Source organism: Mobula birostris, chromosome 11, assembly GCF_030028105.1.
Source record: "Mobula birostris isolate sMobBir1 chromosome 11, sMobBir1.hap1, whole genome shotgun sequence".
Lineage (NCBI taxonomy): Eukaryota > Metazoa > Chordata > Chondrichthyes > Myliobatiformes > Myliobatidae > Mobula > Mobula birostris.
The window spans coordinates 82,107,916-82,122,151 of NC_092380.1; the positions used below are offsets into that span (position 1 = coordinate 82,107,916).

Below are 14,236 nucleotides of genomic sequence, written 5' to 3' on the forward strand. Positions count from 1 at the left end.
CGGTAGGTTGGTGTCAGTCCAGGCTCTGGGTATTGAGGAGTCTGATGACTTGGGGGAAGAAACTGTTACATGGTCTGGTCGTGAGAGCCCGAATGCTTCGGTGCCTTTTGCCAGATGGCAGGAGGGAGTTCGTATGAGGTGTGTGTGGGGTCCTTAATAATGCTGTTTGCTTTACAGATGCAGTGTGTGGTGTAAGTGTCTGTAATGGCGGGAAGAGAGTCCCCGATGATCTTCTCAGCTGACCTCACTATCCGCTGCAGGGTCTTGCGATCCGAGATGGTGCAATTTCCAAACCAGGCAGTGATGTGGCTGCTCTACTTCCATCCGCTCTACTTAGGCCCTTCAGTATTCAATAGGTTTCAATGAAATTTCCACCCCCTTCCCCATCTCTCTCTCCCCCCCCCCCCCCCCACACTTCTAACTAGCAAGTATAGACCCAGACTATCAAATGCTCCTCATGCATAATCCTTTCATTCCCAGGATCATTCTCGTGAACCTCCTCTGGACCATCTCTTGTTTCAGCAATGCCTTGCAAAATCTCAACATTATATCTTTGCCTTTATATTCTAGTCCTTTCGAAATGAATGCAAACATTGCATTTGCCTTCCTGACCACTGGCTCAACCTGCGAGTTAACCTTTAGGGAATACTGCACTAGGGCTTCCAAGAACCTTTGCAACTCTGATTTCTGAAATTGCTTCCCATTGAGAAAACAGTCTATGCTTTTATTCCTTCACTGAACTTGATATTACCTTAGATCTTCTGCATTTTGGTTGTCGGGCAAGCTCAGTTATTAACAGTATGCTATTTAGTCTGTGCAGTTTTATTCTTTGGTGCAATGTGAGCATCAAAGCAGAGGTCAATTTTGATTACCCAATCAAATTGCTTGAGAGATGATGGTATAAGCTGAGTGGGATGCTTGGCTATTCCTGAGTGCACTTAAAGAATCAACCTGGTTTCATTAGCACATTTATTGCCTTGAGTATTGAAGCGTTAGTTTATTTTTATAAAAATATCCTATCTTTTTTACAATTCTATGTAGATCCAGAAATCACTGAAAAAAGCAGCTCGTCGGGAACAACTGATGCGAGAAGAAGTGGAGCAAAAACGATTAAAAACAGTCCTTGAGCTACAGTATCTTTTGGACAAATTGGGTGATGATGATACACGCACTGACTTGAAACAAGGTTGGAATGGTTCCACTGTACTCACTGAAGAGGAATTGGGAATGTTGGATGAATTTTATAAGCTGGTACAACCTGAGAGAGACATGAGCTTAAGGTAATAAATTTATTAACATCCTGTGAAAATATTTTCTCTTATGCTATGAAGAAATTTCTTGTTATTCATTGTCCTCTATGTTTGAGTGAATTTCTAAATAGTTTAATCTTTATTGCTCTTTATCTGATTTATTTGAAAATCATTTTTTGACTTCAGCTTATACAGTGTAATATTTAATTAGTATAAGTCTTTATTTTGCTGTATACTGTGTAATTTAATTGACAACTTCAAATCAGTGATTTGTAGGGATGGGAGTTTTAAGCCCTTTAAGGTAGGGGACCAGGTCATCTCCAATAACGTGTGCAGAGCACAGTGTTTCAGAACATGATAGGTTATTCTACAGGTTAAGAATGCTACTGAAACTCAAAGTTGTTAAGTCTAAGGGGGTTTGAGTTTTAATTTTAAAAGGTATCTTGAAGGATGTGGGAGTAAACCTGGAAAGGAAGAAAGAACAGTTAAACTGATTTTCTCAAGCTTTCATATGATCTTATTCTATTTAACTGCCTTCAAATAGTAAAATTAAACCTTACTAAAGGCTAATTAATGACTTGCAAAGAAAATTTGAAGTGCCTGGAAGAGGAAAACTAGATGAATTTGTCAAGGAGAGGTCTGTAGAGTAATTTTTGGTGATGGAAGGCAGGTGTAAATGTTGCAGTTGATTTCCTAACTGCAAAAATACAAGTCTTCTGTGCATTGTTTTAGGTTCAGTGACTACTCACCTCTTGTTCTGCAGTTTCTGTAGACTAGCGACCTGGGTTCAATTCCTGCTGCTGCTTGTAAGGAGTTTGTATGTTCTCCCCAAGACTGCATGGTTTTCCCCCGGGTGCTCTGGTTTCCTATCAAATCCCAAAGACCTGTGTTAGGTTAATTGGTGATGTGTAATTGGATGGCACAAGCTCATTGGGCTAGAAGAGACTGTTACCGTGCCGTATCTCTAATTGTCATTCTAATTTTAAGTCGTTCCTTTGTAGACTGATTTGACATGCTTGTTAGAGGTCCTCTTTTCGCCTTTATTTTATACTATCACCTCCAGTCATCACGCCTGCAATCAGAAGGAATGGCCTCCGCTGTCTACTTTGTTCACGCTCAAATCTCTTCAGCTTTCAAATCTTATCTTATCAGTACCTTATCAAATCTCTTCAGCTTTCTCTTCACCCCATTGTAGTTAACTTTCCAATTAATAAATTTGACTTTGTTTTGCTTCCTCTCTTTAGCTACATAGATGATTGTCATCTACTGAACCTTGATGCGCTTGACCCACTTAATTCCCAGAAACTTGTCCAACAGTTCCTCTTTCCTTGTTGGATCGGAAATGTGTACTACATCTGGACTGGACAGGGACCTAGCCACGTACTGAAGACCTGTGCTCACTAACTGGCTGGCGTGTTCACTGATATCTTTTAACATCTCGCTTTGGCGGTGTGGTACCCAACTGTTTCAAGCAGGATTCAATTGTACTGGTGCCCAAGAAGAACGTGGTGTCCTGTCTTAATGACTATTGCCCAGTTGCATCTACAGAGATGAAGTGTTTTTATGATTATGAAGACACATAGTCCTCTTTTATTGTCATTTAGTAATGCATGCATTAAGAAATGATACAATATTTCCTCCGGTGTGATATCACAAAACACAGGACAAACCAAGACTGAAAAAACTGACAAAACCACATGATTATAACATATAGTTACAAACAGTGTAATAATACCATAACTTGATGAAGAAGTCCATGAGCACAGTAAAGTTCAAAGTTTCTCAAATGTCCCACATCTCACGCAGACAGGCGAAGGAAGAAAAACTCTCCCTGCCATGCCGACCACAATCCGACTCTGAGTCATCCGAAAACTTCGAGCTCTGATCGGCTCTCCGACACCAAGTACTGAGGGCCATCTCTGTCCGAACGATTCGATCTCCTTCTCGGTCGCCAAAAGCAGGCAAGGCCGGGGATTTTGAGGCCTACCCTCTGAAAGATTCCCGACCGCACAGTAATGACAGCAGCGGACAGGCGTTTCAGAAATTTCTCCAGGTGTTCCTCTGTGCTTTCATGTCCATTCTCCATCAAATCAGAATTGTCCACGGCCTCTATCTTGAGAGGCTGGTAATGAAACATATCAGCTCCTGCCTGAGAGGCGACTTGGATCCACTCCAGTTTGCCTACTGGAGCAACAGGTCCACAGCAGATGCTATCTCATTGGCTGTTTACACAACCCTAGAGCATCTGGACAGCAAAGATGCATGCATCAGGGTGTTCTTTATTGATTACAGCTCAGCATTGAATATCATCATCCCCTCAGACTAATCAAAAAGCTCCATGACCTTGGCCTCAATGCCTCCTTGTGCAATTGGATCCTGGAGTTCCTCACTTGTTGACCCCAGTCAGTTTGGATTGGCAAAACATATCCATGATCTCCTTCAGCACAGGTGCACCACAAGTCAGTGTGCTTAGCCCCCTGCTGTACTTGCTTTACACCTGTAACTCTGTGGCTTAGCACAGCTCCAGTAAGAGTTTGCTGATGATGCCCTTGTTGTGGGTCCTATCAAAGGTGGTGATGAATCAGTAAACAGGAGAGAGATTAAAAGTTTGGCTGAGTGATGTGATTACAACAACCTCTCACTCTGTGTTAGTATGACCAGAGTTCAGGTGAGGGAAACCAGAGGTCCATGAGCCAGTCCTCATTGGAGGCTCAGGTGGGGAGAGTTAGCAACTTTATATTCCTGGGGTTACTGTTTCATAGTGCCTGTCCTGGACCCAGCGTATAAGTACAGTTGCAAAGAAGGTGAGGCAGTGCCTCGTAGTGGATTTGGCTCAGTGCCTCACTGGTAAAGCTCTCCCAGTCATCTGTATGAAATGCTGTCATAGGAAATCAACATCCATTATCAGAAATCCTCATCACCTTCCTAGACCATGCGCTTTTCTCGCTTCTTCCATCAGGTAGAAGGTATGGGAGCCCCGGAACTCTCCACCAGATTCAAAAACAGTTACCCTCCCATAATCAACAGGTTCTTGAACAAAGAGGGCAACTACACTCCCTTGCCCATCCATTGACATGTTCCCATAACTAATTATCTCACTTTAAGGACTCATCTTGTTATTTCATGTTCTTGTTATTTATTGCTATTTATTTATATTTCCATTTGCACAGTTTGTTGTCTTCTACACTCTGGTTGATCTTTCATTGATCCTGTTATAGTTGTTGTTCTCTAGACTGGCAGGGTATGTTCGCAGGAAAATGAATCTCAGGGTTGTATGTGGTGACATGTATGTACTCTGGTAACAAAATTTACTTTGAACTTTGAGATCATGCTGATCATATTTTAGACATTTTTCATTGAGATATCTAATATCCCAGATTATAACTGCCCTCTAATTTTAGCTCTGCATTTTCTTGCATAATTGGTCACCAGAGATCTCCCACACTTTGGTGACCAATGGAATACACCAGCAGAATAATGCTACTCCTGCTCCTCAGTTCTAACTAAACTGATTCTGTCTACTCCCCTTTCTGCCCCATACCTCTTCTCACCTGCCTGTCACATTCCCCTGATGCCCCTCCTCCTTCCCTTTCTCCTATAGTCCATTCTGCTCTCCTCTCAGATTCCTCCATTTCCAGCCTTTGTTTCCCACCCATCTGGCTTCACCTTTCACCTTCTAGCTATCCTCCTTCCTCTTTTCCCCACCTCCTTATTCAGGTGTTTTCCCCTTTCGTTTCCAGTCCTGAAGAAGGGTCTCTGCCCAAAATGTTGACCATTTATTCATTTCCATGGATGCTGCTGACCTGAGTTCCTCCATTATTTTGTGTGTTGTCTTGGATTTCTAGCCTCTGCAAAGTTTGTGTTTATGGTTTTGTGTTTGACCTTCGCTATCTTCTTCCAGTATTTTTTCAACAATACCAATATTCCTTCTCAATTTTCTCTCGTCTTTCCCAAACACCTGATATCCTGAAATGCCTAATTCCATGCAAATCCCATCAAAACTGCAGTGCTGGAATCTGAAAATTAAAAAAAAAAAGAAAATGCTGCAAAAATTTAGTTGTATAGGCAACATCTAGGTCAGAGATCTATTATCAACATTCTTAAGTGCAGATCAGGGGCTTCAATTTGAAACATTTCCCATCCATATTTTAACACTCAATGCTGCATCTTTTTCAGCCAATGTTTATTATGACTGGTTTCGAGGGCTTGAGTTAAAAGGAGAGATTGGATTGGCTTGGTTTGTTTTCCTTGGTGCAAAAGAAACTGAGGGGTGACATGATAGAGGTACATAGAATTAGAGGCTGAGATAGGCAGAGTCAGTTTCCAGTGGTAGGGTGTCTTAAGGCATAGGTTTAAGGTTGGAAGAGGGAGATTTAAAAGGGAGCTGAAGGTGTTTTTTATACAGTAGTTGGTATCTGAATTGAATTGCCAGAAGAGGTGATGCAGACAGGAACAATAATAACATTTAAGAGGCATGTCTTCCTATGAGCACGTTGGATTCATTCACATTGAGGTGTAACCCTTCTGTCTTCAAGAGGTGTTGTCTTCCCCTGAAATTTGCCGCATTCATCAGCAATTTAAGGCCTTTACTCCTGTGCTACTTTCTAAAATAACCTTTTGAAGATTGACATACTCTAGCTCCCTAAATTTCTGCCTTAGTTATGCTGTTGTTGCTGTTACAACCTCTGGCTGGTTTCTCCCCCCTTCAACTTGTTCTGCTTTCTTTCAGTAGCATCCTTAAACTTAACCAATGAGCCATCATACTATTGTAGAGTTGGAACTATAATGACACAAATGTCTGTGTTTCCCCTCACCATCCCCCCCCCCCCCGCCCCCACCACCACCATTGATGAATCCAGTGGTCACTTTTCATTTGGCTTCCTCCCCTCTTGTCCAGCTGTGATATTTGTGCTGTAACACTTCTGACTGGCAGCACTTAGCCAAGAAGCCATCATTCTCATCAATATCCAAAGGATAAATCTGTCTGTGATAGAGATTGAGGGGACTGCAGTGCTATCATGTTCATTTCATTTAATAAGACAAAGTGAATGTCTCTGGCATGAGATCATGACAAAGATAATTACAAAGATGCCTGCACAGCAGATCAATGGGGGCAGTTGGAGAAAAAGAGAAAACTAAGGGTAATTATAAAAGGTGTAAAGTGCAGGACAAAGCTATTGTTGAGAAACCCAAAAGGAGAATTAACCTTACAGGAAACTAATCAGTGAATCAGCTTGGCCCTATCATTCAAAATGACTGTGGTGTTGTGCCAGTTCTTCATAAGTCTCAATTCTGTGTTCCTTTCAAAAATGTTTCCGCAGGCAGTCCCCAGGTTAGGACAGGGTGCTGTTGCTGAGAATTGTTCATAAGTTGGTAATGAACAAAGGCACAGTGTGGGAGAGGAAACAATATTAGTTTTCAAAGTAAAATTGTCATCAAAGTACATCAAATACTACCCTGAGATTCATTTTCTTGCAGGCATTCATAATAGAACAAAGAACTACAATTGAATCAATGAAAAACTATACATAATAACTGACAACCAATGTACGAAAGAAGACAAAGTGCAAATACAAACAAAATATAAGTAAATAATATTGAGGACATAAGTGGTAGTTTTGATGAAAGCGTGAGCAGAAGAGCAGTGTCCAGCCAGTCTTGCTGGCTCAGTGAGTGAACAAGTGAGTCTGCTTAGTATTGCCAGCCCTGTTCAGCTTGACCCAGCCCAAAATTGTTGCAGCACCTGGGAGGGGTGGGGGTTGGAAAGAGGAGGCATGTGGGAGTGCTCCATTGCCAACCAGAAGATTTCAGCAACGTTTGGTAAATCCATTCCCATACAACCTGGTGGTGTCTTAAAAAGCTGATTGAAATTCAGGCATTTCCATAAATCAAGTGTTTGTAACCTGGGAAGGACCTGATTTTTTAAATACCTTCAGTGCTGTGAGCCTCCAACACCCAGTGAAGAGTTGCTTTCCTGTCCACTCCAATTGTACATGACCGTCAGCTAATCTTGGAACTGTCACCTCATTTGAGATTTGCCCAGATGTGGGAAAACTTCCTCAGGCTATTACATGATTCAGTAAGAGCTCTCTTTGCTCTTCTAAACTCTAAAGAATAAAAGTAATTTCTGTAGCACCAGATGGTGTGGTCCTTAATAGAATCCAATCTTTAAAAGTGGAATCTGATTGGCAGTTAAAGTAATTGCCTGTTCACTTTAAAAAGCTGTATGCACGTTTCAAATGTTGCACAGAAACAGTATCTATATTATGGAATGAGCAAATGATAGTATGCCAAAATATTTATCTGAACATATTGTCAATTAACCATTTATTTAAAAAGTTGAGTAGAATGCGCAAACTTTAGAAAATTTGGAAAGTATGAATATGGAGATAACATTTTTCCTCACACCACTCACTTCAGTAGCAATCAAATGTTCACAGCATCTTTCCAGTAAATACTATGAAACTTAGTGAAATTTCTATTCAAACTAAATGAATGGGAAGATGCACAACGTTCTATTTTGTTTGTTGTGCTAACGGCCTTTTGGGGTTTCTACTTTTACTGTTCGATGAAAACAGATGCTGGAAGCACTTGGTTGGCTTGGCAGCAACAGTGGAGGGAATCAGAATAGCTCTGCTTTTTAAAAAGTTCAAAACCTTTTTGGGTGGATTCAAAGCATAATGGACCAACTGCTCTGTAATTATGACTTGTCGTCTTTTTCACTTGGACAGTAGTTAGATCAGTAACTCACTGAAGCGACCACTTTCACGGAAGAGTGTGCGAGTGCTAGTCATGTGAACTCCCTATAATTGATAGTGTAGAGTCCATGGCGTGATCAAAACTTAGACATGTTGAAGCTGTGATTTGTTGATAGGTGGGCAGCAGGTCAGACAACATAGGTTGGTATTTCCTGGCTATACTGTAAAGAGTTCATAATGTTTTTTGTTAAGAGGATTTAACTAAGTCTTTCCTGGTCAATGTAAACAATCCTGCTTGGATGATTTTAATACAGTACCTTTTGTATATGTAGATATATATTTTTTAGAAAACATAAATTTGCTCTGTGTGGCACTCCTTGTTTTGACCTTGTTTTGAGTCTGTTGTGTTCTAACAGGTTTACATTTCAGAAATATGTCAACATTTCAGAAATTTAGTATGAAATGTCCTTAGCTTCTGAGGGTAACCAGAAAACATTTCACACTAGGAATTCTTTCCACTGGAGATGTATTCCTGTTTCTCCAAACAGGCTACTTCATCTCTTCCCTCTTCCCCCACTGAACGTCCTGCAGTACACTTACCAGTATAACATTGTGTTCATCTCACATGTATGATAATATAGATTATGCTTGAGAGATGAGAATGAGTACTTCAGGTGAAGTTGACCATTTTAGTACTCAATTTTAAAATTAATATATGTTCCAGAAATAACCATTTGATGTTATGTGCTCTCAGAGCTTGACCTTTTTATTTTATGGTTAACAGACTATGCGAACAATTTGAACAAGCATCAGTACACTTATGGGACCTACTGGAAGGCAAAGACAAGAAAGTTGGGGCCACGACTTGTGAGTATCTGATTTTTAGCAGGACAAAATAAGAAAGACTGGAAAATAAGATATATTTTGCTCTGTTCCTGGGTGTTCTTTATTTTCATCCTTTATCTGTGGCACATGCGGGGTTCAAGTTATAACAATCTTGCTAATTTTCATAGCTCGAAAGAGTAACGTAGCAATGGGAGGGTCTCAATTTGTGACATTGTACTTTGTGATTATAATTGGTAGTTTGATTTTATTTGACACAAAATCAATCAAGCTATCTTTTTACAGTATTTGCAAATAATTTTGAAGTCAGGGTGCTTTTGATGAAGGTAGTGTCTTTAAGGGTGGGTTGTGTTTGAGTAGAGTTTAGCTGTGTTGGAAATCCTTAGGACAATTCTGTGGCCTGTGCTTAGCAAGCCACTGATATTAATTTGTACAGTGGTTTGTTACACAAGTTTGGTTGCAAGGTTTAGGTGTGAGTTTCAGGGAATTTTTTCAACAGGGTAAATTTAGGATTCAGTATTTTTTTGCTATGCTAAATTTGTTGCTTTATGGTCTGAGGTTTGGTTAAATACATCTTCAAAAATTTCACGAGGAAGTTTGCAGTATGTTTTCGTAAGCTTGTGCTTATTTATTCTTATCCTTTGTTTAAAAAAAAATCCATTGAAGTTCAAATCAGAAGCTAACTTTATCCTCAACATAGTTTTTGACTATTGGAAGCACTTTCATTAACGCTTCCTAAACTCTCTTATCATTCAGCTGCTTAAACTAAGATGCTGAAATTTCAGTAAACATACTCGACAGGAATTGTTTAAATGAAGTACTTGAGGGGATTTTAAAAAATTAAATCAAAATGCATGTTTATGCCACTTGGTCAATGGCAGGTAATTATGTGATAAATGATTTTCAAATGTACCGAAGTAGCTACCATGTTGAATGAGTTCTAAGTAGCATTTTTGTAATTGACAAGTCTCATTTCAAATTATGGGTTGCTCTGCCTGAAAGAACAATCTATGATAAATGGAGGCCAAGTGATGGTTTGGGCCTTTGTATTTAAGTTAAAGGTTTTGTACTCAAACAAATTTCACAGATCTGTTTTTATGTGATCACTGTTCATTAGCCTTTATCTCAGTTACAAGTATTTTCATTGCAGTGGGGGGAAGGGGGGGACCAAGGAAAATTTCTGAAGATGCTACTTATCATATGCCTCAGTTTACATTAACGACAAAAAATCTGGTTAGGGTAAAATACTTGGATCTGAGACACTAACAAAGAAATTGTCATATTAAGCTTATTTGCTTTGGACAAATGGAATTACTCTATGCTCTCCTATTCAAGCAAGAATATACATTTTTTAAAACCCTCCTTATTTGATAAGGCCACCATGGCCCCAAAAAGTAATTTGGGAAAGAGGAATGAAGTGTGATGCTCTGGATGTATGGGGAAATGTTTAACTGAGTTTTTTTTTAAGAGGGTGAGGCATGAGAGGGTGAATGCCCTTTTTCAGGTTTCTGTAACATTATTTGTCATGGAAAAGAATGATCTATGGTGGAATGAGTGCATTAACTTAAGTTTAGTGTTGGAAGTGTGGAAGAATGGAAGTATTTTTGAACAATAAACGGAATAACATACAGCTCGTAGAAATAAGAGTGTTAGAAAGTGAGGTTACTTGTTTTCAACCTTAAAGATTAAATTTGGAGTTTCCTTGTTCAGCAAGAAAGAACTGAGTTTGTGATTAGCTTCAGCGGGAGTTGAAGGAGCTCTTTTCAAAATGGAAAGAACAAACAAACAAATACATTGATACTTCAGGCTAAATTATTTAAATTATTTAAAGTACTTACTGATTAGAGACAAGAAGTCTCATCACTGATCAGCCAAGTAGGCTGAGGTATGGCTAAGTGTGACGTGTTTCATTTTGGAAAGTCAGATCCATTTAGGGGTTTCACGGTAAACAGCATGTTCCTAGGAAGTGTTGCAGAACATAAGGACCTTGGGGTACAAGTAAATGGTTCATTGAAAGTGGAGTTACAGTGGCCTTCATGAGTCAGGGCATTAAGTATAAAGATTGTGAGGTCATAGTGTGGTGGTATGGAGTGCGAGTGAATCTGCACTTCAATAGGAAAAATATTATTAAATTGGAAAGAGTGCAGAAAAGATTTACCATGATGTTTTTTGGACTTGTGTGACTGATTTATATGGAGAAGTTGGGCAAGTTAGATTAGTTGGAGTATCAGGAACTCAAGGACTTGGGTTTAAGGTGAGAGCAAAAAGATTTTAGAGGAACTTGAGCAACTTGTTACACAAAAAGCAGTGTCAGCTGGCTGAGACACGTACAATAACTTTTAAAAGGCAATCAAACAGGTACTAATTGGAAAGATTGAGAAAGTTATGGCCAAATGCTGGCAAATGGGACTAATTTTGATGGGTCATCTTGGTTGGCATGGACCATTTGAGTGGAAAGGCTTGTTTCTGTGCTCCAGGAAGATGTGCTTTTGAATTCAACAAAACACTATTTTGGTGCTAGATGAGGAAAAGTTTGAAATTTTTTTTTTCATTTGGATGACATAGGATATCGTGAAGAAGTTTTATATTTGTTATCAAAATGTAATCATTTGTGTAAGGGATAGAAATAATGATGCTGAAAGACCGAACTTTTTGTATGGGGTTTTGTGGAAGATAGTGGTAGAGGAATTTATTTGGCTATATTTCAATGAGGTTGGATTTAGAACTACAGTTGATGCAAACCTTCAGTTTGTATTAAGTAGAAAGTAGCATTAAAAATGTATATTAATGTAATGATTATTATACATTATAGCTCACAGCCATTGACTGGCTAGATGAATTGAAATTTAATTTGATAGGAAATTCAAAAACAGCAAAAAAAGACTGAGCAAAATAGTATAGTTTTTAAGTGTTGCACATCAGAAACTAGTACTGAAATATGTCCACAAATTTTTATTAAGTTCAAAGTAAATTTATTATCAAAGTGCATATGTCACAATGTACAACCCTGATTCATTTTCTTGTGGGATACGCAATTAATCTATAAAAAAGTAATAACCATAGCAAAGTAACTGAAGGACTGCACCAACTTGGGTGTTCAACCAGTGTTCAAATACAGAAATAATAATAATAAATAAGCAATAAATATCAAATATGAGATGAAGAGTCCTTGAAAATGAGTCCATAGGTTTTGGCAACATTTCATTGATGGGGCAAGTGAAATGGAGTGAAGTTATCTCATTTGCTTCATGGGCTTGATGGTTGAGGGCTAATAGCTTTTCCTGAACCTGGTGGTGTGAGTCCTGAGGCTCCTGTACCACCTACCTGATGGCAACAAGAAGAGAGCATGTGGGGTCCTTGATGATGGATGCTGCTTTCCTGTGACAGTGTTTTGTGTAGATGTGCTCAGTGATGGGGAGGCCTTTACTTGTAATGCTTTTCATGATGCTCTGGGACTGTAAAGGTCACAGAGCACATCTAAAGATTACGGATACTCAAATGTTTCAATAGAAGCTGGCAGAAGTAAAGCTGTAATGTTAAACCTACAATAAAATTTTGGAGCACAATATGATGATTATACATAATTCTAGACATCCTGCTTTAGAGAAAATATGCACGTTTTCAAAAGGGTGCACATGATACAAACTGGCATGACTCCAAGGAAGAGAATAGTTAAATGGAAGACACATGAAAGTTGAGGTTATTATCCAGAGTAGAAAGGAAATTTGATGATCAAAATTTTGAAGGATTTAGAATGAATTGAGTTTAATGAGCATTGTGAATTGCTTTCAGAAGAGTCAAGTGATGAACTAATTTCTAATTTCTAGACAAGAACCTTAAAGCAATTGTCAATAGACTCCTACAGAGTGGCTACTTTGACAGTATTCATAATCACCAGAATGGTGTATGTGAAGAGGAGGAACCTTCACCAGTGCCTGTTGAGGAACAGCCTCCAGAACCAGGTAAGAAGCTAGTCTGTATGGTCTTTTACAGTAAAAGAATATTTGAGAGACATATATTAAATTCAAATATATTATGTTGCTTTTTGTGTAACAGACACTCAATGCTGCAATTGTCACTACCACGTGTCTGTTATTACACTTACCCTTTCTTACACCCCAGCTCTTGAATCCTCGTAATTTTGTTCCGATCTAACCTGATCTTTTAATATTTTGGAACTTCTGCATAGAAAATTAATATGGTATATAAATTGTCTACTTGTATGGGTAAGTGGCTTTTTAAATAACTAAAGTAGTACTAGATTTTAATTGAATATTTATGTAATTTGCCTTATGACATGGATGCCTTCTATGCTTTTAGTTAACATACTAGTTAACGTGATTTGCCCACTGTACACTGCATACTTAGAGGACTCCAAGCCCACTGCCAACATCGAGAGTGCGGACTTACCATAGGGATTGAAACATCAAGTCCTAGTAGCTCTACTGTTGATTAAAGCTAACATGTAAACCTGCCTCATAAAAATTGATATGAAGTAATATGTCAGACAATGAAAAGTATTATAATTTTTGAACCTAGATGGTACATCTTTCTCTGTTACCTGTGCACTCTCTAATGTGGTTTCCAACTCTGAAAGCTAGCCTGTTTCCTTTTTCTATGGTAGAAGGAGCCACTGTATCTAAATATTTTGAAATCAAGATAATGTGATCTTGATATCCTATCATTCTGAGGGAGGGCCTGAGGACGGAATGGAATTTACCTTGCACCCTTAGTACTTTTTTTTTCGCTATTTCAATAAAAGCAAGATGTATTTTAGAAGATCTTAAAGTGCTATGCTGACTCAGAGGTGCACCCTGACAGCCAATAGTTTGTTCTGGTCAATGTTGGTGTTGTGTTTTGTGGTACATCCTATCCTCGTTATATGCATCTTCAGACAATGCCGATTCACAGTTACGTGAGGAACCTATTTCTGCCAACATCTCGTTATATGCGTCCAAAACTCAGTTATGCGAGGAGCACTGCCTTCCCGCCAATACAAGTCACGTGCGCACACCTCTCAGGGACAAGAAGCATCGCTTTCCTGCCAATACAAGTCAGGTGCGTGCGTCTCACAATCTCTCTCCCACCACTCTCGCATTGGTTTTGGCATGGTGTGGATGCGTAATCTTAAACTTCTGTTGGTTTTACCTACGGTGCAGTGATTTTGCGCTTGAAATATTTAACTATACCTCCTAAGCGTCGGATGTCATGTCCTGGACCGTCAGCCAAGCGGCAGAGAACCGCTTTAACACTTGGGGAAAAAAGTTGGAAATTATAAACAGCGCGGCATCAGCTGAAGGTAACATAACTCTGGGACGCTACTGCTGGGAACAGAATCTTGCCTTTAAAGTTCTTTTGTTGCTTGACAATGCGCCAGCCCATCCTAAACATTTGAACAGCATTCATCCTAACATAACAGTGCGTTTCCTGCCGCTTAACACAACA

At 39.3% G+C, this 14,236-nt stretch overlaps 1 protein-coding gene across 3 annotated transcripts in view; it reads left to right on the plus strand.

Moving 5' to 3' along the window:
- The window catches only part of caprin1b (cell cycle associated protein 1b), a 102,459-nt gene that overhangs the window by 46,204 nt on the left and 42,019 nt on the right, over window positions 1–14,236 (plus strand). For all 3 annotated transcript variants that reach the window (XM_072272654.1, XM_072272653.1, XM_072272655.1), the window contains exons 4-6: window positions 1,042–1,280; window positions 8,733–8,815; window positions 12,619–12,753. In XM_072272654.1, coding sequence (XP_072128755.1) covers window positions 1,042–1,280; window positions 8,733–8,815; window positions 12,619–12,753 — 457 coding nt within the window. The remainder of the gene's footprint in view (window positions 1–1,041; window positions 1,281–8,732; window positions 8,816–12,618; window positions 12,754–14,236) is intronic.